This window comes from Rutidosis leptorrhynchoides, chromosome 9 (genome assembly GCF_046630445.1).
Source record: "Rutidosis leptorrhynchoides isolate AG116_Rl617_1_P2 chromosome 9, CSIRO_AGI_Rlap_v1, whole genome shotgun sequence".
Classification (NCBI taxonomy): domain Eukaryota; kingdom Viridiplantae; phylum Streptophyta; class Magnoliopsida; order Asterales; family Asteraceae; genus Rutidosis; species Rutidosis leptorrhynchoides.
Genome location: NC_092341.1, coordinates 9002809 through 9017009, shown reverse-complemented (window position 1 = coordinate 9017009; position 14201 = coordinate 9002809). Strand labels below are relative to the sequence as shown.

General features: G+C 33.1%; 1 protein-coding gene across 2 annotated transcripts; it reads right to left on the bottom strand.

Annotated features, from left to right (window-relative positions):
* Window positions 1-6489: 6489 nt before the first annotated feature.
* LOC139869428 (uncharacterized) lies at window positions 6490-12648 on the bottom strand. 2 transcript variants are annotated; one of them, XM_071857746.1, is made up of 16 exons: window positions 12356-12648; window positions 11152-11736; window positions 10646-10775; window positions 10099-10300; window positions 9906-9992; window positions 9770-9829; window positions 9586-9672; window positions 9084-9155; window positions 8935-8990; window positions 8718-8803; window positions 8540-8630; window positions 8290-8447; window positions 7911-8002; window positions 7103-7177; window positions 6902-6975; window positions 6490-6785 (listed from the first exon to the last, which is right to left on the bottom strand). In XM_071857746.1, exons 2-16 carry the CDS (start codon window positions 11693-11695, stop codon window positions 6710-6712), a joined length of 1890 nt encoding a protein of 629 aa, XP_071713847.1. In that variant the 5' UTR covers window positions 11696-11736; window positions 12356-12648; the 3' UTR covers window positions 6490-6709. The 2 variants fall into 2 exon arrangements, with proteins under 2 accessions (XP_071713847.1, XP_071713848.1); XM_071857747.1 differs by lacking the exon at window positions 12356-12648 and having other exon boundaries at window positions 11152-11958.
* Between the last annotated feature and the right edge of the window lie 1553 nt (window positions 12649-14201).

Sequence of the window (14201 nt, the reverse complement as noted above, 5' to 3'; positions counted from 1 at the left end):
GGAACAAGTTAATCATACAGAATATTAAGTGTAGTTAATAGTATTTCGTAGCATAATATGAACTCATTTATAAAAGCTTTTTCTTCATATTAGCGTTTTATAAGTTTAAATTCGGGTAGTACCTACCCGTTAAGTTCATACTTAGTAGCTAATATACAATTCAACTACTACAATTCTATATGAAAAACTGATTATAATAATATTCCGCGTTCAAACTTTTACACAATATTTTACAAACTTACAATACCGCTTATTTTACATATAGCATGAAATATAGCACACAATAAATTTGATACAAGATGGTTGTGAAGATAATTCTAGCTAGTACACAAGTCGTTCAGCAAAGGCAATAAAGACACGTAATTTATACGTCCAGAAACAAGTCATGCATTCTGGTTTTACTAGGATTACTTCCCATCCTTGGTCTTGTGGAACATAACCGTTATGGCCGTTGATAAGACAGCGTGTTGTAACGTCGTCAAAGGGACGAGGGTTACGTAATGTCCAACAGTCCCGTAACAATCTAAAAACCTCATTTCTTACCCCAATTACCGACTCCGTCACTTGTGGGAAAGTTTTGTTTAATAGTTGTAGCCCGATGTTCTTGTTCTCACTTTGGTGAGAAGCGGACATTACTAATCCGTAAGCATAACATGCTTCTTTATGTTGCATGTTAGCCGCTTTTTCTAAATCACGTAGTCCAATATTCGGATATATTGAGTCAAAATAATTTCTTAACCCATTGCGTAAAATAGCATTTGGGTTCCCCGCAATATATGCGTCAAAGTAAACACATCGTAACTTATGGATTTCCCAATGTGATATCCCCCATCTTTCGAACGAAAGCCTTTTATAAACCAAGGCATTCTTGGAACGTTCTTCGAATGTCTTACAAACTGATCTCGCCTTAAATAGTTGTGCCGAAGAATTCTGACCGACTCTAGACAAGATTTCATCAATCATGTCTCCGGGTAGGTCTCTTAAAATATTGGGTTGTCTATCCATTTTGTGTTTTTATACTGTAAAATAGACAAGAGTTAGATTCATAAAAAAAAATACTTATTAATACAAGCAATTTTTACATATATCATAAAGCATAAGCACACTATATTACATATATTACACCACACGAATACAACTATCTTATTCCGACTCGCTTGTTTCTTCTTCTTCGGTTTTGGTTCGTTTTGCCAAGTTTCTAGGGATATATGATGTTCCCCTAATACGAGCCGTCGTTTTCCACATTGGTTTAGAAAAACCTGGTGGTTTAGAGGTTCCCGGGTCATTGTTACAACTTAAGGACTTCGGGGGTTGACGATACATATAAAGTTCATCGGGATTGGAATTAGATTTCTCTATTTTTATGCCCTTTCCCTTATTATTTCTTTTGCCTTTTTAAATTCAGTTGGGGTAATTTCTATAACATCATCGGAATTCTCGTCGGAATCCGATTCATCGGAGAATTGGTAATCCTCCCAATATTTTGCTTCCTTGGCGGAAACACCATTGACCATAATTAACCTTGGTCGGTTGGTTGAGGATTTTCTTTTACTTAACCATTTTATTATTTCCCCCACCGGTTCTATTTCTTCATCCGGTTCTGATTCTTCTTCCGGTTCCAATTCTTCTTCCGGTTCCGACTCTTCTTCCGGTTCCTCTTCGGGAACTTGTGAATCAGTCCACGAATCATTCCAATTTACATTTGACTCTTCATTATTATTAGGTGAGTCAATGGGACTTGTTCTAGAGGTAGACATCTATCACACAATATCAAACATGTTAAGAGATTAATATATCACATAATATATACATGTTAATAATATATAGTTTCCAACAAAATGTTAAGCAATCATTTTTAAAGAAAACACGGTCGAAGTACAGACTCACTAATGCATCCTAACAAACTCGATAAGACACACTAATGCAAATTTCTGGTTCTCTAAGACCAACGCTATGATACCAACTGAAATGTCCCGTTCTTATTGATTAAAAACGTTCCATATTAATTGATTTCGTTGCGAGGTTTTGACCTCTATATGAGACGTTTTTCAAAGACTGCATTCATTTTTAATACAAACCATAACCTTTATTTCATAAATAAAGGTTTAAAAAGCTTTACGTAGATTATCAAATAATGATAATCTAAAATATCCTGTTTACACACGACCATTACATAATGGTTTACAATACAAATATGTTACATCGAAATCAGTTTCTTGAATGCAGTTTTTACACAATATCATACAAACATGGACTCCAAATCTTGTCCTTATTTTAGTATGCAACAGCGGAAGCTCTTAGTATTCACCTGAGAATAAACATGCTTTAAATGTCAACAAAAATGTTGGTGAGTTATAGGTTTAACCTATATATATCAAATCGTAACAATAGACCACAAGATTTCATATTTCAATACACATCCCATACACAGAGATAAAAATCATTCATATGGTGAACACCTGGTAACCGACATTAACAAGATACATATATAAGAATATCCCCATCATTCCGGGACACCCTTCGGATATGATATAAATTTAGAAGTACTAAAGCATCCGGTACTTTGGATGGGGTTTGTTAGGCCCAATAGATCTATCTTTAGGATTCGCGTCAATTAGGGTGTCTGTTCCCTAATTCTTAGATTACCAGACTTAATAAAAAGGGGCATATTCGATTTCGATAATTCAACCATAGAATGTAGTTTCACGTACTTGTGTCTATTTTGTAAATCATTTATAAAACCTGCATGTATTCTCATTCCAAAAATATTAGATTTTAAAAGTGGGACTATAACTCACTTTCACAGATTTTTACTTCGTCGGGAAGTAAGACTTGGCCACTGGTTGATTCACGAACCTATAACAATATATACATATATATCAAAGTATGTTCAAAATATATTTACAACACTTTTAATATATTTTGATGTTTTAAGTTTATTAAGTCAGCTGTCCTCGTTAGTAACCTACAACTAGTTGTCCACAGTTAGATGTACAGAAATAAATCGATAAATATTATCTTGAATCAATCCACGACCCAGTGTATACGTATCTCAGTATTGATCACAACTCAAACTATATATATTTTGGAATCAACCTCAACCCTGTATAGCTAACTCCAACATTCACATATAGAGTGTCTATGATTGTTCCGAAATATATATAGATGTGTCGACATGATAGGTCGAAACCTTGTATACGTGTCTATGGTATCTCAAGATTACATAATATACAATACAAGTTGATTAAGTTATGGTTGGAATAGATTTGTTACCAATTTTCACGTAGCTAAAATGAGAAAAATTATCCAATCTTGTTTTACCCATAACTTCTTCATTTTAAATCCGTTTTGAGTGAATCAAATTGCTATGGTTTCATATTGAACTCTATTTTATGAATCTAAATAGAAAAAGTATAGGTTTATAGTCGGAAAAATAAGTTACAAGTCGTTTTTGTAAAGGTAGTCATTTCAGTCGAAAGAACGACGTCTAGATGACCATTTTAGAAAACATACTTCCACTTTGAGTTTAACCATAATTTTTGGATATAGTTTCATGTTCATAATAAAAATCATTTTCTCAGAATAACAATTTTTAAATCAAAGTTTATCATAGTTTTTAATTAACTAACCCAAAACAGCCCGCGGTGTTACTACGACGGCGTAAATCCGGTTTTACGGTGTTTTTCGTGTTTCCAGGTTTTAAATCATTAAGTTAGCATATCATATAGATATATAACATGTGTTTAGTTGATTTTAAAAGTCAAGTTAGAAGGATTAACTTTTGTTTGCGAACAAGTTTAGAATTAACTAAACTATGTTCTCGTGATTACAAGTTTAAACCTTCGAATAAGATAGCTTTATATGTATGAATCGAATGATGTTATGAACATCATTACTACCTTAAGTTCCTTGGATAAACCTACTGGAAAAGAGAAAAATGGATCTAGCTTCAACGGATCCTTGGATGGCTCGAAGTTCTTGAAGCAGAATCATGACACGAAAACAAGTTCAAGTAAGATCATCACTTGAAATAAGATTGTCATAGTTATAGAAATTGAACCAAAGTTTGAATATGATTATTACCTTGTATTAGAATGATAACCTACTGTAAGAAACAAAGATTTCTTGAGGTTGGATGATCACCTTACAAGATTGGAAGTGAGCTAGCAAACTTGAAAGTATTCTTGATTTTATGTAACTAGAACTTGTAGAATTTATGAAGAACACTTAGAACTTGAAGATAGAACTTGAGAGAGATCAATTAGATGAAGAAAATTGAAGAATGAAAGTGTTTATAGGTGTTTTTGGTCGTTGGTGTATGGATTAGATATAAAGGATATGTAATTTTGTTTTCATGTAAATAAGTCATGAATGATTACTCATATTTTTGTAATTTTATGAGATATTTCATGCTAGTTGCCAAATGATGGTTCCCACATGTGTTAGGTGACTCACATGAGCTGCTAAGAGCTGATCATTGGAGTGTATATACCAATAGTACATACATCTAAAAGCTGTGTATTGTACGAGTACGAATACGGGTGCATAAGAGTAGAATTGTTGATGAAACTGAACGAGGATGTAATTGTAAGCATTTTTGTTAAGTAGAAGTATTTTGATAAGTGTATTGAAGTCTTTAAAAAGTGTATAAATACATATTAAAACACTACATGTATATACATTTTAACTGAGTCGTTAAGTCATCGTTAGTCGTTACATGTAAGTGTTGTTTTGAAACCTTTAGGTTGATGATCTTGTTAAATGTTGTTAACCCAATGTTTATAATATCAAATGAGATTTTAAATTATTATATTATCATGATATTATCATGTATGAATCTCTTAATATGATATATATACATTAAATGTCTTTACAACGATAATCGTTACATATATGTCTCGTTTAAAAATCATTAAGTTAGTAGTCTTGTTTTTACATATGTAGTTCATTGTTAATATACTTAATGATATGTTTACTTATCATAGTATCATGTTAACTATATATATATATCCATATATATGTCATCATATAGTTTTTACAAGTTTTAACGTTCGTGAATCACCGGTCAACTTGGGTGGTCAATTGTCTATATGAAACATATTTCCATTAATCAAGTCTTAACAAGTTTGATTGCTTAACATGTTGGAAACATTTAATCATGTAAATATCAATCTCAATTAATATATATAAACATGGAAAAGTTCGGGTCACTACAAAGACGAACCTTTCAAACCGGACCTCAAATATCCTTGAACCGAGTTGTTTACTCTCGGCCCCTAAACCGGTCTTTTCTTTTTTTGTTTTCTAACTTTAGTCGGTACCTTAGGCGGTCACTTGAGTTGATAAGTACAACCTTAACCGGTTCGCCTTCAATATTACTAATCATCTCATCAAATGCCGCGAATGACTCCTTTTCTTCCCAAATCTATTTGTCAATATTTTTAGCAACAGAAGCAGAATCATTGGTCACAACCTCATTGTCTTCTAAACCATCTAAATCGAAACTCAGACAGAAACATCTTGAGCACTCTTGACTTGTCCCGGATCCAACGAAGAACCCCCAATAACCTCATTACTCGGACCGATCATCTTCCTCCTCTAAAATATTAACCGAGTTGAACCCCGACAACGAAGAAGGAATAGTCCCAACCAAGATACCCTTATATAGGGGTCTCGAACAAGGTTGAACCAACGGGGAATCGACCAAAATGTTACCTGGATCGGGCTTGACGACATCTTTAACCCCACATATCCGTTCGTATTTAAAACCACACTACGCAGACAACACAACGGCAACTCTGAATTGTCACCATTCTCGACATGTTGAGTAACCTTGCTAGCACAAGCATCATTTGAACGTCATCTGTTCATGGCATTTGCAAACTTAAGTGAAATAATTGCATATCTGATGTTGCATGGACTTCCATCAAACTTACTTCATGAAAATGTTGAAATGTACATGAGATGATCTATCTTTTAGGCAAACACACACTCATATCACGAATATCGAATATTTATAAATAGTCACATCTCAAAAATTGATCACGTTACCTCAAAACTGATAGGTTATTTCAATACCGTTATCTCAATGGCCCTTCGATATCTATTTTCTTCTTTGTATACCAAAGGTCTTGAAAGGATCGACAAAGCATTTCTAATTATCGGAGTTGAAGATTGCAAGATCTTTGCGTTATAAAAATTCTAAAGATTTTTACGGCGAGTGAACGAACTGGCCTTGAACAGGTTCGAGACTGCAGGTCGTCTGATAATTGCATGGTACAAATTGACCGTCAATTTTAGTAAGTTTAAGAAGATTATGAAATGTAATTTCAACTCTTTATTACAAGATCATCTCATATGATTCAACAAATGTAGGTTGGTTATCATTTGAAGCTTCATGTACTGATGTACACATTTTCTTTTTCTGTTTCTTATTCATGACCACAAACACATTAGGCAGAATTATCATAATTTGAAATAGCTCAAATATAAAAAGATAAAAAGATCTTGCTTATATTAAAATGAGTATTTATTAGTTTTCACAATTTAAACCATTACACACAATCCTACATCACACAATTGTTTTCCTTATCAACAACTGTCTCATTCTTAAAATTGGTCTGCTTATAGACAACAATCTTCATCTACAAACTATATATACGCGTTGAGCAATTAACTTCCTCATTTAACGCCTTACAACATGATCAAACTACACACATCCTTGTTCTGACATACTGCTAGCAATCGTCAGAAACGCAGAGATGACTGCACCATGTATTAAAGCCCTGGGAGAAGCAATCGAAAAAAAAAAAATTAACACCAGCACTTTGGGCCCATTTAAATTGAATGGTCAATTTGGGTTGTGTTGTATTGTATCTCAAACGGGTTGAGAATATCTTACTCAGGAGACTCTTTCTGATAACCAAATTCAACAGCTGCTTTGAGAGCTCGTTGATAGGTTTGTTTCATTGCTTCCTACCATTTAAAAACAAGAAGAAATTTTTAATCAAGATAAAAATTCATACTTCACGCATCTTAATAACGAAAATAATGATTTTAAATCTATATTTCGTTGGTATCAAATACAGAAATGGATCTTTGCCTGTAGTTTAGACTCAAAGTCTTCTGGGGCCCAGTTCAGATTGTACTCTTTTAGTTCAAGCTCGCCAGCAACAACCTGAGCATATATCACATATAAAATGACAACTTCGAGGAAACATTAAGGCCAAATTATATGAGATTATGAATGATAAATTGCATAAGTTAGGTTTTGTTGATGTATAATGGCTAATCAAAAGTCGCTCAATGTCATTTTTTTCCAATGCATACGGTTTGTTAAATATCTTTGTTCAGATGAATTAGGTTATTATGTAACAATATAGTTTTTTTTCTTTTTTTTTCTGAAAGGCAACAGTCGGCATCGAATACTCCCATTTGCCACGCACGCACGCATTTTCGAAAGAAAACCCGAGTCGCATTGGAGGAACCCGATACTTAAACCATCCCAAGAGGCAGGCGGACCGGGTTTGAATCCTAGATGGATCCATGAGAAAACACCCCTGAGGTCAATCTGGAGCTCATATTTCAGGCACAACGATTAATAGGATGGGCCGAGCGAGGCTCGAACCCATGACCTAACCCTCGCCCCAACACACAAGATGTTGGGAATACTGTTGAAGCAAAGCTTCGTTGGTTAACAATATAGTTTTTGCAATCATATTTAATGCATTGGTTATATTTAAAAAAAAATTAAAAACTTAAATCATGGATAAAGAAGTGTTTGTCGGTCAATCGGTTCAACCTCCTTCGGCTCGTACTAAAAACTCAAATGTTTGACCTGAACAAGTTTACTCGTGTTACCCAACCCGCCCATATTGCCATTTCTAGAAAACGGTCTATGTTAAGCATACCCCTCCAGTACCAGCAGCTATAGAAGGAGCAATCAAAACAATGGCCCCCTTTAAAACATCCATTGCTTCAGGAGTACATGGCATGTTGGAACCTGAAGAAGCATACGAATTTAGTATCACAATTTTTTATTTATTTATTATTATTATTATTTTTTTTTTTTTTTTTTTGTGAAAAGCAAAAAAAAGTAGTTTAGTATCACAATTTTTTTAAAGCAAAAAAAAAGTACACACTTTTAGTATCACATTTTTTTTTTTTTTGGAAAGCATAAAAAACTTAGTATCACAATTTTTTTTTTCTTTGAAAAGCATACCAATTTAGTATCAGACTTTTTTATATTAGAAAAAATCAGTAATGTTCAATAAAATGTGGATCCGTTACCTTCAACAAGTATACGACATCCCGAATTAACCAAGTTAATAGCATCAGAATGGTCGATTTCATTTTGTGAGGCGCAAGGAAAAGCAACATCGCATCTTTCATTCCAAGGTTTTGCTTCATCATAGTACTTGGCACGAGCATATGTCTTTGAATAATCTCTGTAGATTATAAAATAAAATAAAAATATAAAAGTTGATGAAGAAAGTTTCACGAGATTAGATTAACTTTGTGTTTAAAGAGGTACACGAACCTTAAGGTTCTATGTTGTGCTTTGATGTCTCTAAGGAAAGATAGTTTCATGAAATCGAATCCGTCTTCATCCACCAAATAACCTTTTGAATCTGTAGATATTTTTTGAATAAAAATCATAATTTCAAATGCTAAGACATTAAAAAAATTAAAAATGCCATACTGAATATGAAAGTTACCAGATACGGTAATTGGAAGAGCACCATATGCAATAAGCTTCTCTAAAACATGCATTGCTATTTTTCCAGAACCACTAACCACACATCTGAAAACACAAAACAGATAAAAAAAAAATAACTTTTTTTTATATTATTTTTATGAAAGGCAAACAGATAAAATTTTAAGGGGGTGTTTGGACATTTGTTTTGGAAAAGATTATATAATTCATTGTTAAACCTTAGCCCTTTGAGTTCTTTATTCATGTCTGCGAGCATAAGTTGTGCAAAGAAAACCTGTAAAAACCGGTCGATTCTGTTAAAAAAAAAAAAAAATTAATAAAAATGCAGAAAAATACAAAAGCTAAAAACAGGAAGGCGAAAGGTTACCAATCCATAACCAGTAGCTTCGGTACGCAGGCTAGAACCGGACCAGTTTAGTCTTGGGCCTGTAAAACTTCCCTGTATACAGATTTTATAATATCACACGCGAAATGCGGACCAAATGAGGAATCCAGATTCAAAAAAAAAGACATCATAATGTAAATATAAAAATGTTAACAATTAATATAAGCACAATTAACATTGAAGTGAAGTAAATAGAGGTGGAAATTTTGACCCATTTGATGATAAACGGGTCAATTCATCTTCGCCTCGAAGAAGTTGTTAAGTAAGGAAATGTAAGATGAGTCAAATGTCTCTCACAATGCTTAAAACCTTCTAAATTGTCATATTTGAGATTTATATGGTAACAATGTAACTTTAATAATCAAATGTAGCTCAAGAAGAAGAAAAAGATAGAAAGTGTTGTAGGTTTACACAACCGACCCGTTTTATCTATTACCCAATCCGCCCATTTTGCAACTTCTTGAGATGAGTAATGCAACCTTACCTGAGAATGTCCAGCCAGACGTCGATATTGACCATAAAGAAAACCCATTTCACGAGTGCCAACACCCATCTCCTCCGAAGGAAGATCCTAAAATCAAAAAATAACATAAAAAATAAATAAATATAGTGTTTACACATTTATATGTAGTATTAATGAATATAAAGTAATGAAATTGAATAAATACCTTATCAGGACTAATGTAACGATACAGCTCATCCATATAGCTCTGGCAGAAGTGCATAATCTAACAAAACGAGGTCATAACATTTATTAAAGGCACGACATATTAACAAATGTATACGATTTAAATCTACAAATACCTCGTTATCACTTTTCCCTTTTGGATCAAAATCACTTCCACCTGATGCTCCTCCAAGTCGATAAGGAGATAACGCCGTCCTTAACGTCTGTCGAGTAAAACAAAAAAAAGTAACAAAATTTTCAAATACCCGACAACCGTATCAGGAAAGATGTCAACTTTATTTAAAAAGAGTGTAAAATTTTGAAGTACACCTGCTGAAAACCAAGAAACTTAGATATACTTAAGTTCATCGATGGGTGAAAACGAAGGCCGCCTCTACATGGACCCAAAGTTTGATTAAATTGGACCCGAAATCCTCGATTCACGTGCATTTCACCCCTATCATCAACCCATGGAACCCGAAAGATAACTGTACGTTCAGGCTCTAACAAACGTTCCATGGTATTTACGTAACTACAGTGAAAAGAACAAATTAACTCAAACGGGAAAGTAAAAGTTTGTAACTTTAATCATTATTATTGTGTATTGCTAATATCTAAGGTATCGAATATGATTGGTACTACAGAAAAACCTGGTCTTTTTAAGAAAACTATATAGAAGGTAAAGTTAAAAGGTAAATGAACAAAATTAACTCAGACAGGTCACTCGGGTTGGAGAAAAGGTAAAAGTTTGTAACTTTTATTATTACTATAATTTCGTATTATCAATAATTAATAACTAAGGCATCGAATATAATTGTTACTGTAAAAAAAACTTTCCTTTTTATGAAAACTACATTAGATGACATAAGTAACCTACCCTGAGTTTTTTGAAATAACTCTTTCTAGAGCATGAATAACTTCTTGTACAGATTGTATGAACTCGAGCTCATTTGGATCTCTTTTTAGTGCAGCTTCAACAATCGATCCAGCCGATTTTGACATGAGAGCTGTCGCAAAAGGTTAAAACCATCAACAATTATCTAACTAAAGATAAATAAAAAAGGACTTTTAACATAATTTTGATCAAAATAACAAACCTTTTACATATATGGGCTTATCAGCAACAATCTTACTAAAAAGATTGATCTTACTAAAAAGATTGTAACTTTAATTTTGATACAAAATAGTATAAAGAACAAACCTTTCACATATATGGGCTAATCAGCAACAATCTTACTAAAAAGATTGTAACTATAAGATAATTTTGATACAAAATAGTATAAAGAACAAACCTTTCACATATATGGGCTTATCAGCAACAATCTTACTAAAAAGATTGTAACTATAAGATAATTTTGATACAAAATAGTATAAAGAACAAACCTTTTACATATATGGGCTTATCAGCAACAATCTTATCTTTAGATGCCATTTGAAGACGAAGAGCTTCTTTATGAAGTAAACTGTTATTGTGTTCTTCTAACGCACTCATTTGCATATTTCTACTACCTTCATTACCGTAAGGATTTCGTCTATGTTTCCTACCATATTCCCTGCAAATAGAACAAAATATTCTCGTTGTACCTTCTTTAACGTCTACATACGCCCATTTGTATGTATCGGCCCATTCTTCTCGCCATCTTTTAACCACTTTTTTCTTTCGTTTAGCGGGAAGTGACTTTAATAGTTCTTGATCGTCATTTGGAAGTTGTGAAACGAGCGGCATATTCTTGTTTTCGTCATGATCATCGGCTGAAGATTCTTGTGGTGGAACGTTAATTAATTGGGTGTGAGCGAATTGTGAATCTTCGTCCCCGGGCCCAATTTCCAAATCGATCTCGCTAACCACAAGATGATGCCTTTGTTGAATCAAGCTAATGTCATCTATTGCAGAATTCATCCCTAACCCTACAACTGGTAGCAACATTCAGCATCACATGTGTAGTCCACACTCGGCCTATTTTTACTCTGCGTAAATGCAGAACCACAATTTTTTTTAGCAAAAAAGAGAGTAGACAATTTCGCCCTATTTGAAAAAAAATAGCTGCATTCACTTATAGTGCAAAAAGCTGCAATATAAACCAAGCCATATCCTTTGGTTGTACATTACTTGGCTAACTCAATTTTTATTTTTTCTCATATAACAAAACCACAAATAAGCTCAAAATCAAAATAATAACTAGGAAAAGTTAATGATTTGTCAATATTCAACGTCATGAATAATTATATTGACCCCCACTTTCTAATTTCCTAAAAGTTATGTCAAACTGAAATTAAATTTCAACATTGAGCATACAGACAGAATAAAAATCTACCAGATACACTTCATATGTAAGAAACTGTAAATTAAACAAGGAAAAAGATTGTAACTTTATTAGAAATAAAACAAGCTAGTATTGCAAATTAGAAACCCAATTACATAAAACCCTAATTATAGTTTCAAGCATAATTCCAAAAAACACCTAATTCAAGATTTCATAAAACCCAATTGATTTCCACCCAAAGATTGTAACTTTATTACAATATAACAAAATAGTATTACAAATAAATTCAACCCAAAAGAAATTAACTAAATTCGGGAACTTACTGGACTCTGATTTGACTTCTTGAGTGTTGTGTGAAATTAATGAAGAGAGTCAACTGGTTATTGAACCTTGATCAGGCATTAGTTTTGGGAGTGGATCATACTTAAATTAGAGAATTAAGCATATATACGAACTATAGATATGAGATATAAGAACCCTAGATGATGAGTAAAAGGAAAGATGGTAACTTTATTGTTGTGTATTTAATTTAATACTACAGGAAGTGAGTTTTTTATATGGAAACAGAGCTGAAAAGAGTATGAACCAACAGAAGAACAGAAGATAATAGTAGAAAGAAATTGGGGGAAGTGAAATAAAGAGAGATGAATTTGGTGAAAAAATTAAATAAAAATATAGGAAGTAGTTTTTCTTGAATTAAGGTTATATAATAATAATAATAATGTCAAATGTTATTAGAAAAAAATAATTATTTACTGATCAAACTGTTATAATTCGGTAGGCTTATAACTACCTTTTTAGTGGTTCTTGACTGTAGAAGGTATATAGAGATAGAGATACTGTAAAACGGAGAAAAAAGGGTTGAACAAAAGGTATGAGTAATTGGTTTTTTATTTATAGGAAAATGTACAATGAGAGTTTGGTGGCATTTGAAATCTATAGAGAGAGTGTGTGTTAACCAAAATAATACCTCTCATAAACTCTAACACAACACACCTATTTATACTCAAAAAAATATACTATGCAATATATAAAATAATAATAAAATTATCATCCAATTATTACTTTTATAACACTCCCCCTTGGATGACAATTTTATTAGAGAATAACTAGTACCGCCTCGTTAAAAACCTTGCTAAAGAAAACCCAGTGGGAAAAAACTTTAGCTAAGGAAAAAGAGTGCAGCATGGAGTTGACTCCCCCTCAAGTAGACATCGCTTCAGTTGTTACATCTTTTGAACATGTCTCATGCCAATGTTGTGAACGTGTGTTCTGAAAATAGCAGTTGGAAGTGCTTTCGTGAAAAGATCAGCAGAGTTTTTGCTGGACTGCACATATCTCATTTCAATCTGGTTGTCCTTAATGAGATTTTGAGTGTATGAGAAGAATCTAGGAGGTATGTGTTTTGTTCGGTCACTTTTGATATACCTTTCTTTCATCTGTGCTATGCAAGCTGCATTATCTTCATAGATAGTTGTTGGACTTTTATCGCGTTCTAGTCCACAAGAATCAGTAATGAATTGTGTCATTGATCTCAACCAAAAACATTCTCGAGTAGCTTCATGTAATGCAATCACTTCAGCATGATTTGATGATGTTGCAACAAGTGTTTGTTTTTGAGAACGCCATGATATTGCAGTACCTCCATTTAGGAATATATATCCATTTTGAGATTTAGCTTTATGTGGATCAGATAAATAACCTGCATCTGCATAACCAACCAAATCTTGTTTTGATTCGTTAGAATAAAATAATCCTAAATCAGTAGTTCCTCGAAGGTATCGAAATATGTGTTTGATCCCATTCCAGTGTCTTTTGGTAGGGGCTGAGCTGAACCTTGCCAACAAATTAACTGCAAAAGAAATGTCAGGTCTTGTACAATTTGTAAGATACATAAGAGCTCCAATTGCACTAAGATATGGTACTTCTGGTCCCAGGATATCTTCATGATCTTCACAGGGACGAAATGGATCAGTGTCAACATTAAGTGATCTAACAACCATAGGAGTACTTAATGGTTTTGCCTTGTCCATATTAAAACGTTTTAAAATCTTTTCAGTATATGTTGTTTGATGTACAAGTAAACCATTAGGCATATGTTCAATTTGTAAACCAAGGCAATACTTGGTTTTTCCGAGATCTTTCATTTCAAATTCTTTCTTTAGAAGT

Bases quoted from the DNA above. Each gene is read 5' to 3' on its own strand.
- LOC139869428 (XM_071857746.1), bottom strand. From the start codon at position 11,695: ATGTTGCTACCAGTTGTAGGGTTAGGGATGAATTCTGCAATAGATGAC. The intron at 9,673-9,769 runs GTATTTATTCAA...TTTTGATTTTAG, and splicing joins GTTACATTAGTCCTGATAAG to GATCTTCCTTCGGAGGAGAT. The intron at 9,156-9,585 runs GTAAGGTTGCAT...ATCTGTATACAG, and splicing joins GTCTGGCTGGACATTCTCAG to GGAAGTTTTACAGGCCCAAG.